General features: G+C 37.7%; 2 protein-coding genes across 3 annotated transcripts; one reads left to right on the forward strand and one right to left on the reverse strand.

The window, feature by feature from the left end:
* Positions 1-307: 307 nt before the first annotated feature.
* Positions 308-4790, reverse strand: emp1 (epithelial membrane protein 1). Of its 2 annotated transcripts, none has more exons than XM_053615713.1 (5): positions 4501-4790; positions 2971-3077; positions 2238-2346; positions 1947-2087; positions 308-941 (listed from the first exon to the last, which is right to left on the reverse strand). In XM_053615713.1, the coding sequence occupies exons 2-5, from the start codon at positions 3046-3048 to the stop codon at positions 781-783; spliced, it is 489 nt and encodes a 162-aa protein (XP_053471688.1). In that variant the 5' UTR covers positions 3049-3077; positions 4501-4790; the 3' UTR covers positions 308-780. The 2 variants fall into 2 exon arrangements, with proteins under 2 accessions (XP_053471688.1, XP_053471689.1); XM_053615714.1 differs by lacking the exon at positions 4501-4790 and adding an exon at positions 3926-4046.
* Positions 4791-11651: 6861 nt separating this feature from the next.
* Positions 11652-14933, forward strand: LOC128602542 (uncharacterized). Its single transcript, XM_053616429.1, has 4 exons — positions 11652-12040; positions 12962-13086; positions 13585-13996; positions 14542-14933. Exons 1-4 carry the CDS (start codon positions 11737-11739, stop codon positions 14718-14720), a joined length of 1020 nt encoding a protein of 339 aa, XP_053472404.1. The 5' UTR covers positions 11652-11736; the 3' UTR covers positions 14721-14933.
* The last annotated feature ends 2429 nt before the right edge of the window (positions 14934-17362 follow it).

The following is a 17362-nucleotide window of genomic DNA, read 5'->3' on the forward strand; positions in this document are numbered from 1 at the left end:
TTTTTTTATAAGCATTCTTTCAAAACTATATTTTTACAGTGTCTGTCTATATATTTTGACTTTGTATTATGTATTTACACACCTGTGACTTTTTTATATATATATATATATATTATAATAAACATTTCTTTACACCTTTTCCCCATACATTTCATATTACATTCCTGCATCCATCACTCTCTCATTAAAGGAGACTAATTAAATATAGCGAGCGTCATGAATAATACACCAGACTAATCAGATTAACAGTGTCAGCTATTCGGATAGTTATTCAGCACAGATGTGTCAGCCTAATTAATTATATAATTAATTTAAAAGATTGACTAATCTTTTTCCTTCAGTTTTCACTTTTAGCTAATCCTTTTGGTAGTAGACACGGCTAAAACTGTGAATGGCCTATAATCTTTGGAAGAGCACTTGTGATTGTACAGTATATTTCAAATCTAAAGAACCTCAGTTTATCCAGTACAGCACATGGGTGTGGATTTTGGGGTAAAGTTACCGATTATTTATACAGTGTATAATATAACCCTTTGACAATTTGATGATCTGAAGATCGCAAACACATCATGACTTCCTTAACTAGTCTTTACCTTTTCTGCCTATTCAAATTCTCTGTTAATAATCTTTTTAGTCTGGAAGTACACCAAAAGGAATTCTTATACCAAACGGATAATTAGACTAACAGCAAGTGAAATTCACAAGAATCTATCAGCATGATCACTCTTGCTAACTAGTCCTTAATAGCTTTTGTTTTTGTATTTTACATAGTTTCCTGATTTAATCCACCCTCTTGCGCAGGATTACGTAGATGGCGCCATTGATCAGCGCGAGCAGCCAGCCAAACCAAGCCATGATATAGGACCAGCCATACCAGCCATCCTTCTCTCCTCTGTGGAAGTGATCCGTGTAGACAGATAGGGCCACCATAATACAGAAGCCTGGATAAGAAAGAACAGTTCTTAATCTTTTTTTATAAATAGATGAGACAACCAAAGGCAAACTGATTAATAGAGCTACCTATTTAGGTATGTCCATGAGGGATAGTTTGGCAGCCAAAATAGAACCATATGAACTGAAACTGTGCAGTTATCAGCAGGTATGTTTGGGCCATCAACCCAACTGACAGTTGTCATTTAATAAGAAGGAACTAGCTAATGGTTGGGAACTTGCAATAACAAAATTTGCAGAAAATTGGTATAAAAAAGGTACTTTTGCACAATTATTCAGAACGCACCCATAGCAGTAATTACAGCCTAAATTGTCTTCTGTGCTGAGTGAAACTTGGATGCCACAAGCTTGGCATACCTTCTTTAGGGGATTTTCTCCTATTCCTTTATGCAGAACTTCTCAAAATCTGTCAAGGTGGATAGGGAGCATCGCTGGGGAGATATTCAGTTGGGCTTAAAAATGGGCTCTGGCTTAGCACCTAAAGGACATTCACAGTCTTGTCCTGAAGCTTCTCCATGTGTGTTTGGGGCCACTATCATGCTAGAAGTTAAACCTTCACCCTAAACTGAGGTCCTGAACACTCTTGATCAGTTATCTTTCTCTTGACCTTGAGGGCCTGCCAGTGCCTGCTGTCTCCACATCATCCCCACAGCATGATGGAGCTACCACCACCATGCTTCATCGCAGGGATGAACTTGGCCCCATAAATAACAACTTCCAGATTACTCTAGATGTAAACTCTTGGTTTGAAAGTCCTTTTTTTGAAAGTCACATTTAGAGAAATTTCAAGTGATTTGTCATGTGCCTCAGTCTGGCTGAGGAAGAGTTTAGGAACTGTCTCTATATTACACAATTATTACATTTATTTGTGTAAATGTGTTTATTTTTAATATATTCACAGAACATGAAAAAAAAAAAACTTTTTTCCATTACGGAATAAATGTATAAGTTTGAATACATGCAATTCATATAGACATAGAAACAAAAGGACTCACATGACATAAGCTGCAGAACTCCAGCGATTGTGAACCTCTTTCCTTTCCCCAGTGTAAAGAGTTGAAATAGGAACACACACAGGGAGATGACTGCAAAGAGGCAGGCCAACACTGCAAATCCCTGTACTGCCTGCAAGTAATCTAGAAAAAAGCAATATAAAAACTCCATTACAGCACCTTCTCCAGTCTATAATTGCTTAGTTATTAGCTTCTGTAAGAGCTCCTTGGTTCTGGTCTTTGGATAAGATATTTACGATTCTCTTCTCTGATAAAACCACAAGCATGGCTCACCTTTTCGGTAAGATGTTGGAATGTCCATGTATACCCAGACATCATCATTTCTCTCCATCACCCATCTCCCCCACAGGTCTGTGTACATGGTTCTTGTAAACCACCAGGCCTAGAAACAGAGAAAAAGACAAGATCTCACATTAACAACTGACAATTCTTTAGTCTTAAAGTTGGCAATGTTCAAAAATGCTTTTTTCCCCTCTTGTTCTAAACAAGAGCCCTAACATGTTTAGGTTTATCCATCTGATTGAATTCTTCTCCATCTGAAGGTTCTAAATGGGATCAACAACAGATGGTTTCCCTATTACAAAAGTAGAACCACTTTAAGAAATGAAGAACCCTTAGCTATCCAAAGATCCCTTGAGCAACTTTTTTTTTCCTGAGAGTATACATGTAATAATTAGAACATTGCAAATATACATTAGAAATAAACTATTTAAAAACAATTAATCTGGATTTATTAATCCCAGTTTTTTGTTTTTTTTCATGCCCAGAAATTTGAGCTGCTCAGCCATGACCCTTTTGGATTAAAAGGCAACTCACAATGTATACGGTTTTAACAGAAGGAAAGGGAAAGCTTATCATCGTTTTGCCTTCTAAGTTTGTAAAAATTACAAACAGCTCCTTTAAGTTGTATTTGGAGAACTAAACTTTCTACAGAAACAATCATAGGTAAAGTATAAATGCACATATTTAAAATAAATAAATAAATAAATAAAATAAAAACACTTACATCATCGATAGTGGCCCAAAAAAGTAAAAAGATAGTTGTGAGATGAAGGGTGCAAAGTCCAATCAAAGCTTTCAACATACTCTTAGAGGATGAAGTGGAGTTTTAACCTGCAATATTTAAAACAATATGTAAATTATATTGTATGCAACATAAATATACTTATGATGATAAAAATCAAGTGCTGAGGACTTCAGGAATAAGGCAGATTTAGAAACCACAATCAGGTTTCTCTTTACTATACTTGTACATCCATTGTCATAATTATTAATGAAACTAATTAATGCTACAGTTAAATCTAACCTTAACCACAATCTCAGTAACTAAAATAACAATATATTAATATTCTTGTGGGGACATTTGGACGGACACACACACACACACACACACCATAATCATTAAAGCTGCCTCTTCTTCACACCTGACAGGTCATTGTTGTTCTTCACAGATGCACAAAAATATCCATGATCATAACTTTTCTTCAGTTGTTGTTTTAATAATAATAATAATAATAATAATAATAATAATAATAATAATTATATCAGTTATGTTATGCTAAACATTTGACCTAGCTGTTCCCAGTGGATGCTCTGTCCAAAACAATGACACATCAAGGGATGTGTTTTTCATCAGCTTTTGAGCAATCAGTAAAAGCATCAGAAACATGTTATAAACAATAATAACGTGTCCAGCCAAAGGCATTAAAACACACAGCATTAGTGCAACGTCACGGTATTTGACAGCCTACTGCATGCAGATTTTAATACACGGATTAGTGAAGTCATTACATCACCCCAGGCAACATTTCTGCTCGGTCATCTCCGTTATTCTGAGTTTGCACGGCTTTGAAATCTCAATCACATCATCACCTTAAAACACCGCTAGTACAAACTGACCTAGTGGCATCATGTAGGCGCCTGTACGCTACAGATTCATGTAAACGCCATCAAAACGTTACCTGCGTGAGATTTACGCACTGAATGTTTTTCTTGTTTTTATTTGTTAGTGATCCAACATCTCAGACAGAGTCTCGCATCTCTGCACATCGGTCGGTCTGTGTCCTTCCTTCCTCCCTCCCGTCCCGTTTGGTGCAGTGTAAACCCCACCCCATTCCCAAACCGCATACTTCTCTACTAAACAGTATGCACTAACTTACTCCCTGCAGGTGCAGATACAGAGATAAAGCGTTCACATCTCACTTATGGCGCTTTTTTCAAGCTTAAATGTGAAAAGTACACAGTCCGAACGGATAAAAGCGATTCTGTGTGTGTGTGTGTGTGTGTGTGTAACAGCATACTACATACAGAATAGAAATAGTACGCTTATAACTACCATAGGTTGATCAGCGAGGTGCATTTAGTATATACTACTTAGTACGGAAGTACGCATTCTCGGGAATCACGTCATGTCCAAGCTACACTCCATTAATTTGTTTATTATTATTATTATTAAACTTCTTTTACTTCTAAAAGTTGTAGAAAATTAATACTGTCTTCTGCAAACACATACGTTTCTGGGATCATGCCTACTTACCTGGCTGATGGCATCTGAAAAGACACCTAGATTTTTTCCGTGGCAGAAAATATTACCCGCTATATGATCCAAAACGTCTCATTTCTGGGTGATTTTCCGGTCTTTTTATCCATTCATGCATCCATCCATGTTTGCGTTATGTTTAGGAATTTAAAACACTGATGCTTTAATCATAGACTGAGTACTGGTAGGTAGCAAGCTTGTTTCATAATTTTTTATAACACACCATGCTGCATGATCGTCACTTCTCACACACTGCTTCCACACACACACACACACACACACACACACACACACCCACACACACCGCTAGAGAAGCAGACGATTCTGCTCTTTTTTTAAACGACAGTTTTAAGTGAATCGATCAGCCGAATCGATTCACGAGTCGTGAACACCCAAAGCGAACTGTAAACCCAACAAACTAAACTGTGCAGTTTTGTGCAAATTGATTTTAAATTTTAAAGCCGAGTGGTAGTATAAAACCATCAACGTCAGTCTTGAAATAACAGCCTACACAATGTTTCTTTAATGTCGTGAGTCAAACGAATCAAAACTCCAAGAATCGAGTTAGTAAAGTGAGTCGTTTTGCAGGTGTCACTACGAGTCCCGGCCACATGAGGCTGCTCGTGGTCCATGGTTAGAGTCACAGGTTTATCAATTATGCTCATAAGGTCACAAGAAATGTTATCGGTTCTGTTTCATTTCCTGCAGCAAGATTTTTGTTTTTGGTCTTCTTTATTTTGTAATATATATTAGGCAAAAGCATGGAAAAATACCAAATAAATGCTTTATCAATAACAAAATTAAAGTCTTACAAAATACTGCAGAGGATCTATCCAGCGAAGCATGTTTTGGAAAGTTTTAAGCTGAACATTTAATTGAACTGTGAATTTTGTAGATTGGAAAAAGAAAAGATTTGTTTTTAGAACTGTATTTACTCAAGATTATTTTGGAAGGATTTAGAAACTTATATTAATAGAAAACTGTGATATGTGATAGAAATTTGCGTATTTGATGTGCTTTTTTTGTTTCAAAATGACATTTTGGAATGTAAACTGCAATACATTGTGTTATTTATCTTATTAGGTAAATGCCATATACACAAGAAGAAATGGGCTCTAAACCAAATGTTCTACATTTTATAAATGACTGAATTATACATAAACCTTTCAGAACAAACTAAAAATAAAAAAGCACTGAAACATGTCATGTTTTAAAAGAACATCATTTTGCGTAAGAAATTTTGTCTGGCAGCATTAATGTTGTAAATAATATGACTATGTTCAATACTTCTTGTTCTTGTGGCATTAAATGATAAAAAAAAATAGTTATGCTTGTGTTTGTTAAAATGCATCTTTCTAACTGAAAAAAACTTATTCTGTATGACTACAGCTGCTACACAAATATCACTCATTCACTATTCTAAGCGAAATGAAGCATATTCAATTGTTAATAAGTAGCCAATAAAATTTGCAGATATTTTGTATAGTCTTCAAGAGACTCTCTAAGATATTTTAGATATTATAGGCTTCATAAAGGGAACTGAGGTAGGGAAGCACTCTGTTCTACAGTATGTATGGTTCTACACTGAACCTTTAAGGGTTTCCTCACAGGGACAAAGCAGAGGAAGCAGTCAGAGGATTTTATTGGCCAAGTAAGATTTCATGTACAATAAATCTGACTTGACATGTGCAGACAGATGCAGGAGTTATGCAAAGATAAATAAAGATGATTTGTGAATTATGATTCCTACATTGGCTGATGCTTCAGAAGAGATGGATGATCATGATTGTATCAAATTATCCAGGCTCCAACCTGCTTTTAATGACCCACCATTGCTGATTTGATTCTTTTTACTGATGGCTCCTCAATTTATATTGATAGACAATGACGATCTGGCGGACTGACACTAGCCTGTGGTGCACAAAAAGCTGAACTTCTGAAGCTGAAGCTCTGACTGTAGCATGCAAACGTGAGCTGGATTTTATGAAAGTCAGAGCACACCCTAGTGACTCAAATGAGACACAAGGCAACAGGCTTGCAGATTCAGAAGCAAAAAGTGCAAGTTTTTTTTATGTTGTTTGATTTATTTAAGTTCTCTTCAAACTGCATCTGCTATTAGCAACAAAACAGACATTTCTTCTATTCATAAGGTACAGACCAGTTTCCCATGCTGGCAAATTTGGACACAGTGCAAAAGTTAATCCAGATGGTGTCTGCACCAAAGGGGGAAAATTAGTAACAGCTGAATTGTTATTTCCTTACCTGGCCACTCAGATTCACTTTCTAAGTCACACAGGAGTGGATCAAATCAGTGTTCACACATTTGGTGGAACCCTAAGTTTAGGGAACATGGATCAGTGGATCGTGTTGAGGATATAGGATACCCTAGGACAACATGATATACATTATAAAGTTTTATCATTAACTAATAGTGAAAAAGGGATAAAAGTTGGGAAAACCAGGTGGACAATCATAACACTTGAAAAAAATTGACATAGCATAACAGGATGAACCCCCAAAACAGTAATTAACAGCTCACTGCGCATCTGTCTCTCTTCTTTCTTGTCTTTTCAGGAGCATAAAAATCAGACAATCTGGTGTTGCCCATCAGATAAGACCAGGAAGTACAACCCCAATTCTGAAAAAAGTTGGGACAGTATGAAAAATGCAAAAAAACAAAACAAAAAGAATCATTTGAAAATTCTATTCACCCTGTACTATATTGAAAACACATTATTAACACATTATTTGATGTTTTACTTTGTGAATTTAATTTACTTTTGAAAATATACACTCATTTCAAATCTGATGACTGCAACACACTCCAAAAAAGTTGGGACAGTCAATTGTTTACCACTGTGTAGCATGACCTTTTCTTTTAATAACACTTATTAAGCTTTTGGACGCTGAGTGAAGACACCAGTTGGTTAAGTTTAGCAAGCAGAATTTTCCCCCATTCATCCATTATGCATTTCTTCAGCTGCATAATTGTACAGGGCCTTGGTTGCCTTATTTTGTGCTTTATAATGGGCCACACATTCTCAATGGGAGACAGGTCTGGACTGCAGGCAGGTCATGTTAGCACCCACACTATCTGCTTATGCATCCACACGCTTGTAATCCGGGCAGAATGTGGTTTGGCATTGTCCTGCTCTAGATGGCAGCATATGTTGTTCCAAAAAGTGTACATATCTTTCTGCATTAATGATGCCTTCACAGATGTGCAAGTTACCCATGCCATGGGCACTGACACACCCCCATACCATGACAGACGCTGGCTTTTGAACCTGATGCTGATAACAGCTTAGATGGTCCTTTTCCTCTTTGGCCCGGAGAACACGACGGCTGTTTTGTCCAAAAACTATTTGAAATATTGACTCATCTGACCAAAAAATATGATTCCACTGTGCTACTGTCCATCTCAGATGAGACCGAGCCCAGAGAAGTCGGCACTGCTTCTGGACAGTGTTGATGTATGGCTTCGGCTTTGCATAGTAAAGCCTTACTTGCATCTGTGGATGCAGCGGCGAATGGTGTTGACTAACAAAGCTTTACCAAAGTATTCCCGAGCCCATGTCAGGATATCGATTACAGACTCATGATGGTTTTTAAGACAGTGACATCTGAGGGAACGGAGATCAGGCGCATTCAGAAGTGGTTTTCAGCCTTGCCCTTTATGCACAGAGATTTGACTGGATCTGGACCTGCTGATTCCATATGTATTCACCAATTCAGACACTATCATTGTTCTGATCATTAATGTACTGTATGCTTCACTTTTCTTACACTGATGATGACTTCTGTTTTTTCTGAATTGGTACTCAGCAAAAAGTTCTACGCACGGTACACTGAATCAAGGTTTGACCAGCTAGAATTTTGTCTAGATAGCTTTTTGTAAAAGGATATTAGTGACTGCCTATCCCCCTACATGAATTTTGTTTAGATTGACTAAGCTTGCTGTGTAATACTTCCTGTGTAATGCTTATTTCATTACTTTTGAAGGCATCTTTGATCTACAACATTTCTTTGCATGTGCCTAAGACTTTTGCACAGTACTGTACGACTGTATGGTGTATGTAATCTGCAAACTACAGAACATTATGTCCAGATTAAACACTTCTGAACATTATAAGCATGTGAAAATGATCAGTACTACTGTTTATTGATCATATACTATTTTTGTACTATTCTGGCATTTTCAGAAAGCAGGAGAACGACGAGTTTGATAACTTAGGCAGGAAGTGATGATTTGTTTACCTCCCTGCTGAAAAAACAAACAAACTACAAAACAACCCTCAAACAATAGAAATCATCAAATTCTAATGGCTTCCACTACAAATATAATTACAACCCATCAGCTAACCATTAAAAGGATTACCATTACCATTACTGATCTGTAATGGTATTCACTAGACATGACATGCCACCAATATAAGGCAACAAATTACCAGTAGTAGGCCTACCACAGGAACCATTACAGTTTCCATTAAAACCAATACCATTCCCATTATAACCAATACCATTCCCATTATAACCATTAAAATTCTACGATGAGTTCTATTGTTTTTTTATTTGTTTGTGTTAGCAGGGTTCTTATTCTTTGGGGCTTACTGAAATACTGTTTGGAGCGACACCTAGTGAAGAAGGAGCATAAATACCTCTTGAGCGCCACACTGATGGCGCTCTAATTGACGTCGCTGATTGTTTTTAACAGATGCAGGTGTACGTGAGTTTGCGGTTTTAGGTTATTAGACTCGGGCAAACGGCTGTCTGTGCTCTAGCATACATGTGAGTGAAAACACGGGCGATGTCTTGTCGACTACAGTCACGACTTACAACGATCCTACTTTTAGCAATATTACCTTTCTGTTTGACAACCTATGGCTCGGGTTTCGACCGAAACCAGAGCGTACAGGTAGGAAAGAATTTACAAACACTAAACAGCAAGCCCAAAGGAGAAGATAAGGTCAACTTGGGAATAACTGGGCAGCAGTCAAACGCAGCTTCTACGGAAACTTTGAGCCGTTGGTCTTCTCAAACTAGACACTCAGTCGTCGATGAAACAAGCAACTCAAAACGTTACAAGTCCTCATCAGTCTTCCATCAGTCCAACGACACCTCTATGTTCACTCCAAGACAGGGTGTTACTGATGTAAAAGAACTGTTTCAGTCTGACTCTCCAGGTCCTGTTGGAACATAACAAACAACCCATGTTTTAGGTAATGCACACTAAATAGGTTGTGTAACACTCAGTGTTCTTTTTGTATGTGTGTAGGATTTGATGGTGAAGCAGTCGAAGGAAAAGTAACTCTTCCTAACCCCCATGTTATTGAAGAGTGGTTACAAATGAGACCACTGATACAGTGTTCCCCAGGTGCTATAATCCTAACAGCTAAGGGGTGGAGCTACGTACACCTTCTTGTGGACCGAGGTTGGGCTGTCATGCCATCACAATGAATAAGCTAATTATTTTTGCATTGTGTAGACTTTACTCTGAATGAAAACCTGTATCTCACTCTTTATTTTATTTTTTATTTTTTTTTAAATAGTGAATGCTTCTCCTGTGTCAGTACTTCACCTGCCTTCACACTGTGGGTACAATGTGAAGGCGACATGGAGAGACCTAGTTCTGATTGCACCATATGATGGGTGCTATGTCTTAAAGCAGGTATGATTTTAGTTTAATTCCTACTTATGTCTTGACACTGACAATTCTTGGACATTTATGTTCGATGCTTTGATGGCCTCTTGTATGCAGAATTATCTTCAGGGTCACAAAGCTCCTGTTAGTGTTAGCTTTAAGATATCCCAGGAGGTTGAAATTCTACTCTCTTTACAATGGTTTCTCTGGTCCTTCAGAATGGAAGTTATGTTTTACCTCTGCTGTGGTGGGGAATGCCTGTGAGTGTTTCCTGTCCCATGACGCCTGTTTCTGCTCCTGCCATGCCGTCTGGCTTCTGCTCATACTTGGGAATAACCCTAAAGATAGATGGGTCTCTGAGAGGTATAGAAAAGTATAGCATCAAAGGTGAGTGAGACTGTGCATTAATGTTTGTCTAGCCTTAAAGTGCGGCCACTTTTGTATTCGTACGTAAATAACTTATTATTATTATTATTATTATTATTCTGTTTCTGCAATAAATGGGTGACATGTGCTGTCACATTGAAGTGTGGTAAGGTTTAGTGATCCATCTGGCTGATGGAACCAAAATATCATTAACAAATGGTTGTGTAGATTTAATTTATACCACCTTTCTTGTCATGTTTCTTGTGACACAGCTAACCAGGCATAAATTTCAGCATTTATCCGAGCACAGAAAAACAAATTCCAACAGATTTAAATAATTTTGTGACTGGAAATTTACCATGGGCTTCAGTTGAATTTTAAACTACAAATATAACCATTTGGGCAGTCTCTTTAAAACTTAGGCTTATGTATTACTATTTATATGGTTTCCTTGTTTGCTTCATAGTAAATGAGGAGTGGGTGCCACTTATATCCAACACATGTGCGCATCGTATGGTCTCAGCACCTGAAGACCTGATACTCTTCATTCCTTTCACAGCGCAGTGTGCTAAGGTACAGTAGGCTCCTCAGACTTAACAAATGAAAGGCATCTGGTGCATTTAACAGATTATTCAGTACATCTGATGGATGATTGTCTCTTAAATGTAACTATGTAGTATTGCCTAAAATGCTTAGTTTTGAAAGGTTATCATTAAATGTTAGGGTAGTATTCCTTCATAAACACAAGATTAACTTGAGTGGCATGTGGGATTAGTTGTTCTTCATCCATGTTTTTAATTGCATTTGATGCCCAGAATTCAAAACTGGGAAAAGTTATTCTGTGTTTGTTTTTTCATCAGGACGGAGGCAGCATTCTTAATGTGCTTGTGGATGGGAAAATGTATGTTCTCTCTTGTCAGCCTCTTCACTATAATCCCTATTACCCTCTGTATCATCCCTCAGCACCAATCTCTCAACCACTCCATCCAATGCATGCTCAGATTATCCCACTTGATCCTACTCTCATTAAACCAGAGATAGCTAAACCACACTTAGTGCCTGAAATGCCTGCAGTTTATGCCACAGGAGTAACTGTACAGCATCCTCAGCACCCATTTTTACCATCATATGACATTTCACAGGTGCCTGTTCTACATTCTTCTGAAATTCCCACAACAAACAGTACAAAAATAACTATCCCTCCATTTGGGCATTTGCAGCTGATCATGCCTATGGTGTACTCCTCTTATAAACATCTTCCTAATCCTATGGCATCAGATTCCCCTGTAATCAAATATAAATCAGCACTAAAACAAACTCCAAAGCCACAGACAATTGCAGTTCAAGAATCTCAGATGGGACCCGTGCCCCAGATGCCTCAAGCTCGTCAGGTGCCCCAGATGCCTCAGCATAATAGATTTCCAGTGCTGGCAAATGATTCCTCCCAGTTGTCTCCAGTGCTCACCTGCAAAGGGGATCGTTTGAGAGCATTTCTGCCGTCTGTCAAAATAACCTCCATTAAAGTCAAAGGTAAAATATGATTTTTAGTGTAAGCTGTCATGGCACTGAGGGAGTCTTACTAATTCTAAAATAAAACAAGTATAGTTGTCAAAACAAAACCTGGCCTTTTTAATGCTAAAGAATTAGTGACAATGCAGGTGCTCTTAGGTGGCTAATTCAATTGTCAAGTCCCTGTATGACTCAACTGTAGTGTTTACTGCAACCTCCTACTTCTCTAATACTCTACCTATACCTATATTTTCTGTTTACATACAGTGCATTGCAAACACATTCAATCCTGTTAAGTCAGATTCGTCTCGATTACAAATGACACTGTCCCAGACTTTTTTTATTATTATTATTATTATTTTAATTTTTTTTATTGCAAACCAATAAGTGCGTAAATTCAATTTTCAGTTAAGATTCATTATTTGTCAATGGAGCATTTGAAAGAAAAATGCTGCTTGCATAAGTATTCAACCTTTTCAGGCTAATACTTGGTAGAACCACCTTTTGCTGCAATATCAGGTTTGTCTGCTCAGTTAAGTTCCTACTAATTTTGCACACTGAGAGTGATTTTTTTTTTTTTTTTAACAGATTATCTCCAGGTTCTTTAGGTTGGTTGGATGTTTGAGTGCAACTTCCAAACAGTGCTACAGATTATAAATGGGACTTTGACTTTGCCACTGTAGAACTTTCATCTTTTTGTTTTTAACCACTCCTGCACTGCCTTGTGTTTAGGACCATTGTCCTGCTGAAAAGTGAAGTTTCTCTCAAGCTTTAGTTTTTGTAGGACCAATTTGATTCTTTCTAGGCAGGCCTTGTATAGTACCTATTTTTTAAATAAAGCCGTAAAGATGTACAAAATGCTGATCCTGGATCTGTTTTATGATCATTAGATCATTTGTAAACTGGAAATGTAACACTATTCTTTCATCTCTGTGGTTATAGATGTGAAGAGGAAGGTTTGGGTTCCTGTGTCTTCTGCTCCAGCACACTGTGGGTACTCACTGCAGCGTAAAGGCAGGGGTGTGGTTTTTTCCTCCCCTCTTCCTGTCTGTCACTCATATACTATGGTAAGAAAATGCTTTGGCAGCTATTATTCCACACATCTTAAATGCTCTATCAGTGGCCCAGAAAATATCTAAATATCTTGGTCTGTACTATTGCTTCTATGGTTTCAGGCTTACAACCTTTTAGTGGCTTAATGCATGAGATCAAGTTTGTTGGAACAGTTTGATAAAAATGCTGAATGTCCTATTTGGTCTCTCAAAAGAAAATGGTACGTTTCTACACTCAAAAAGGATTAAATCTAGAATCTTAAATGCTTGTCCCTCTTTGGGAAGCCTTGAATGTTCCATGTAGAACCCAATAAGATGTCCCCTTATAAAGGGGAAATCCTCTAGGTATCTAAAGAGCCGTTAAGGAATCCTTTTCTCCTTCAAGAGTGTGTATACATTGTCACCATAACGATCTGTCTGGTCTTGATTAACTGTACTACTAACTGTAGATATTCCAATTGCACTGACTGTCTCTGGTAAATGCATCTAAAGTAATCTCTTTCCCTTCTGCAGTCCCCCTCGCTACTGTCTCTTTCTCTGAAGTTCTGGAATTTTTCGATATCAAGACACCAATCTGTACGACTCCAGTGTCCCTACACTTCACCCTCTCCTGCTAGGACAGAGTCACCTGCAACAACAGCCAGACATATCTGGCCTTCCCCTCTTTCTAATCTGTCAAAGCCTAGAGACTCACCAATCCACTCCCAAATACCCATTGTCCCATCTTTGTACTCTCCCAAAACAACAGCCCCATCTTTCCAGCAGGCCAAATACACAAAGCCAACTTCCTGGCCACCTAAGTTCACGCGGTTGTCCCAAACCCCACCCCTGGCTTCTCAAATGAATCAACCACAAGTCTTGTGCCACTCTAAAGATATGAGTGTCACACTACCTCCTGGACCAATCACAGGCCTGACGGTTCAATGTGAGTCTTTAATTGATCTTTAGTTGTTGGATTGTACTTTGAGGTGTTTTTTTTTAAAACATCAGTCAATATTTTGTTTTTGTATTTGTGTTAAATGTGTTTTTGTTTTTTTTTGTGTTAAATTGAATTGAACATCTGCGTCCTTGAATTTTATCAGACCAGTAATTAAGCGTTCTTTTTTTTTTTGTTGTTGTTTGTTTTTTGTTTTCATTATTATGATTCATTTATAGTTGTTGGATACCACGGTATTTGCTGTGTTTACACTTGTGTTTAAACTTGCCGAGGCAAGTTTTATGATAAATTCACATTTTTCTACATTGTTGACATTTTTAAAGTAATTAACCCTCATCAAGAACAAAAATGCATGGAAACAGTATTTAGAAGTGTGTTTTTCTCCATCAAAATATTTTTAAAAATCTGGTCTCAGCCCTGAGTGATTACCTCCAAAGGCGTTGGTTGGTTCAACCTTGGTTGCCTGCAGAACTTTTTAACCATTGATTTCATGATTTTTTTATTTTTTATTTCTTTATTTATTTTTACTTAAGCTCCCACCGTTGGCATTAAGGGAAGTATAAATGCAGTGCTGTTAGATGAAGCCCCAAGTCATTGTGGATACTTGATAAAGAAGAATCAAAATGGTGGTATTAATGTTCTCCTGCCCTATTCATCCTGTCACATGGCTCATCAGGTTTGTGAAGTGGTACAACTCCATGCTCATAAATAATGAGATTACACATTTGCTTATCTATGTAAATAATGGGGTTTATTTCTATTCTTTTATACTTTTCAAAGGATGGACAGTACAGAATTGTGCTGAAGTATCAGACATCAGACGGTCGTAGAGTTGAGGCCTTCCTGTCGTGCCAAGTTCCCGTGACCCATGGTATGACCTCTGAAGCCAATAATGCAACAGCAAATCCAAAAAACATGTCTGCAAAGGGGTAGCTCTTTACTGAACATCACATGCCTGTTGATTGGCTACATCATGTGTCAGTCTAAGACTGAGTTACAGCATGTTTTCAGTAAGATGCTGATGCTTTTTTGCGCGCTTATTTTTATGACTAGGATTCATATGTTAAAAATGGTATCAACTTTGCACAGCATTAATAGGAGCATGCAAATGCTGAAAATTTGCCTAAAGGAAGCCATGTTATTCAGAATAAATAAATCCTCCTCACTATAATAAAACAAGTAACATTGAATTAAATATAACGTTTCCCTAGGGTAACTAGATAACATACCAAACATGCTATTCTTTTTCACTGTGATGGTCATATGCCATGTCCAATCAGCAACAAGCATGTGGTGTTCAGGAAGGATCTACCCTTTGTTTTGAGTTGGTGCTGCAGTTTCTGAAGATGTTTATGAATTTGCTGTTCTGTTTTTCTTTATTACATTTTCTGATTTACTGTTGAATTTTGCATTTGCAGATTTGGTGAACTTACTGTTTTTCCTTTAAGTGACTCTTCAGTTGGCTTGGCAGATTTATAATGACTTGTTTGTGTTGATCTCTGGTTTAATTAGGGTGTAACACCAATGAAAATCACTTTGTTTTGAATTGCTCCTACATGCCCTACCAGAAACATACGACTGTCACTGCTAATGTCTTATAGAATGCAGTCTACCGTTTGAACAGCAGTTAGCCTGTGGACCCAACTCTGTTTCAGCAACTGATTGCCATGAACTGGGCTGCTGTTACTCCCCACATACCCGGACCTGCTACTACCCTATGGATGGTGAGGGGTTTCTTTTTTGTTTTTGTTTTTTCCCCCTGCCCTGCGTGAGATTTAGATATACAGCTCTCATTACCTCTTGTTTATCTTTCTTTTTCCTCCCTTGGCAGAATGCACAGCTGATCGGCATTTTGTCTTCTCCATCCCTGCATCGCTCACAGAACCCCCCCTTTCACCCGCGCGCTTGGTTGCAGCCGGCAACAACTCCTGCACTCCTCAGAGGGTGGTGGCAGACTTGGCCCTCTTTAAGATCCCGCTAGACGGCTGTGGTGCTCACAAATATGTGTGTACAATTGTTCTGCAATAGGTTTCATGGAATTCTTCATTGAATATATAAATATAATATGCTATCCACCATGTTTAAACAAATCCCTTATTCAGCGTTTCCTGTTTTTGGGTTGTCATATGATGTTTTAGATGTTATTGTTCACCATTGCTATATGCCATACTTGCTGTACTTGACAGGCGTGTATGCAAGCTTTCTTATGATGCAAAATTGTTTGTTTTTAGGAAGTCGGTAACACTGTGATCTATATGCTGGAGATCTTGAACACTTTGAACTCTGTGACCCTCAACTACGGAAGCATAACCAGAGATTCACCATTTAGGTAGATATTCATCAACGTGGAGTTACCTTCTTGCAAAACTCATCAAAGTAAAAATACTCGTACTTAAATATGCCTATGAATTTTACATTATTTCTTGATTTGGAAGGTTGTTGGTTGAATGCCGGTACCTGCCTGGGACCGTGGCAAGTGTGGGTTACCTGGTTAAAAGCCCATCTCTCGGCCCATCCATTCAGGCCAAGGGAGTTTTTGGAGTTCAGCTCAGGATTGCAAAAGGTCAGTGTCTTGCACACACTTACAGCAGGACTCCTGCAAATCCAGTCCTGGAGTTCCAGAGTTGGAAAAAAAAAAGTGGATTTCTTAACTTATTAAAGCTGGCAATTGGCGAATAGAATCAGGTGTCTCTGAAATGAAAAATCACAAAACTGTTGCACACTGGTGTTCTGGGCAATTTGGGAATGCTGTCTCAGAGAAAGCTTTGCATTTATTGCAGTTTATTAAAATGCCTCTAAATTAATGGAATGTATTTTGCTGATTGAAGAATGATTGTATTGCCTTTTTTTCTTTTCTTTTAAACTATAGTATAATTTTCATAAATATTAACTGCTGTTTAGATTACTAAAATCTGTGCTAAATTAAAGTGTCCATTTGAAACTGATTACATACTTCTATTAATTATCTGATTAGCATAATCTTATTAGCATAATCTCAGTTTGTGATGTCATAAAATAGGCTCAAAGGCTTCAGGCTGTTATTGGATCATGTGCTAAAGAAAAACCTTACTCTATGCTATCCAGTTAGCTATCCTTGCTAATGAACAAATGCATTATCCATATTTACTAAACACTCAACTAAATTAATATTAAAAATACATAACGATGATGGGAAACTCTAATACTGAAACCTCACTCATTTTAAGCTGTGATAAATGCATGATGGTTTGTAAAGTACAGTTTTACAGTATTTATATCAGGAGTAAATCCTGGATGTTTGGCAAGCAGAGTCATTTCAATTAGTCTGAGGTTCAGGATCACATTTCCTCAATGTGTAATAAAATGGGCCACCAG

The sequence above is a fragment of the Ictalurus furcatus genome, chromosome 26 (genome assembly GCF_023375685.1).
Source record: "Ictalurus furcatus strain D&B chromosome 26, Billie_1.0, whole genome shotgun sequence".
Classification (NCBI taxonomy): domain Eukaryota; kingdom Metazoa; phylum Chordata; class Actinopteri; order Siluriformes; family Ictaluridae; genus Ictalurus; species Ictalurus furcatus.

Bases quoted from the DNA above. Each gene is read 5' to 3' on its own strand.
- LOC128602542 (XM_053616429.1), top strand. From the start codon at position 11,737: ATGCCTATGGTGTACTCCTCTTATAAACATCTTCCTAATCCTATGGCA. The intron at 12,041-12,961 runs GTAAAATATGAT...CTGTGGTTATAG, and splicing joins AACCTCCATTAAAGTCAAAG to ATGTGAAGAGGAAGGTTTGG. The intron at 13,087-13,584 runs GTAAGAAAATGC...TCCCTTCTGCAG, and splicing joins TCTGTCACTCATATACTATG to TCCCCCTCGCTACTGTCTCT.
- emp1 (XM_053615713.1), bottom strand. From the start codon at position 3,048: ATGTTGAAAGCTTTGATTGGACTTTGCACCCTTCATCTCACAACTATC. The intron at 2,347-2,970 runs GTAAGTGTTTTT...CTCTGTTTCTAG, and splicing joins TTTGGGCCACTATCGATGAT to GCCTGGTGGTTTACAAGAAC. The intron at 942-1,946 runs GTGAGTCCTTTT...TTTCTTATCCAG, and splicing joins AGTTCTGCAGCTTATGTCAT to GCTTCTGTATTATGGTGGCC.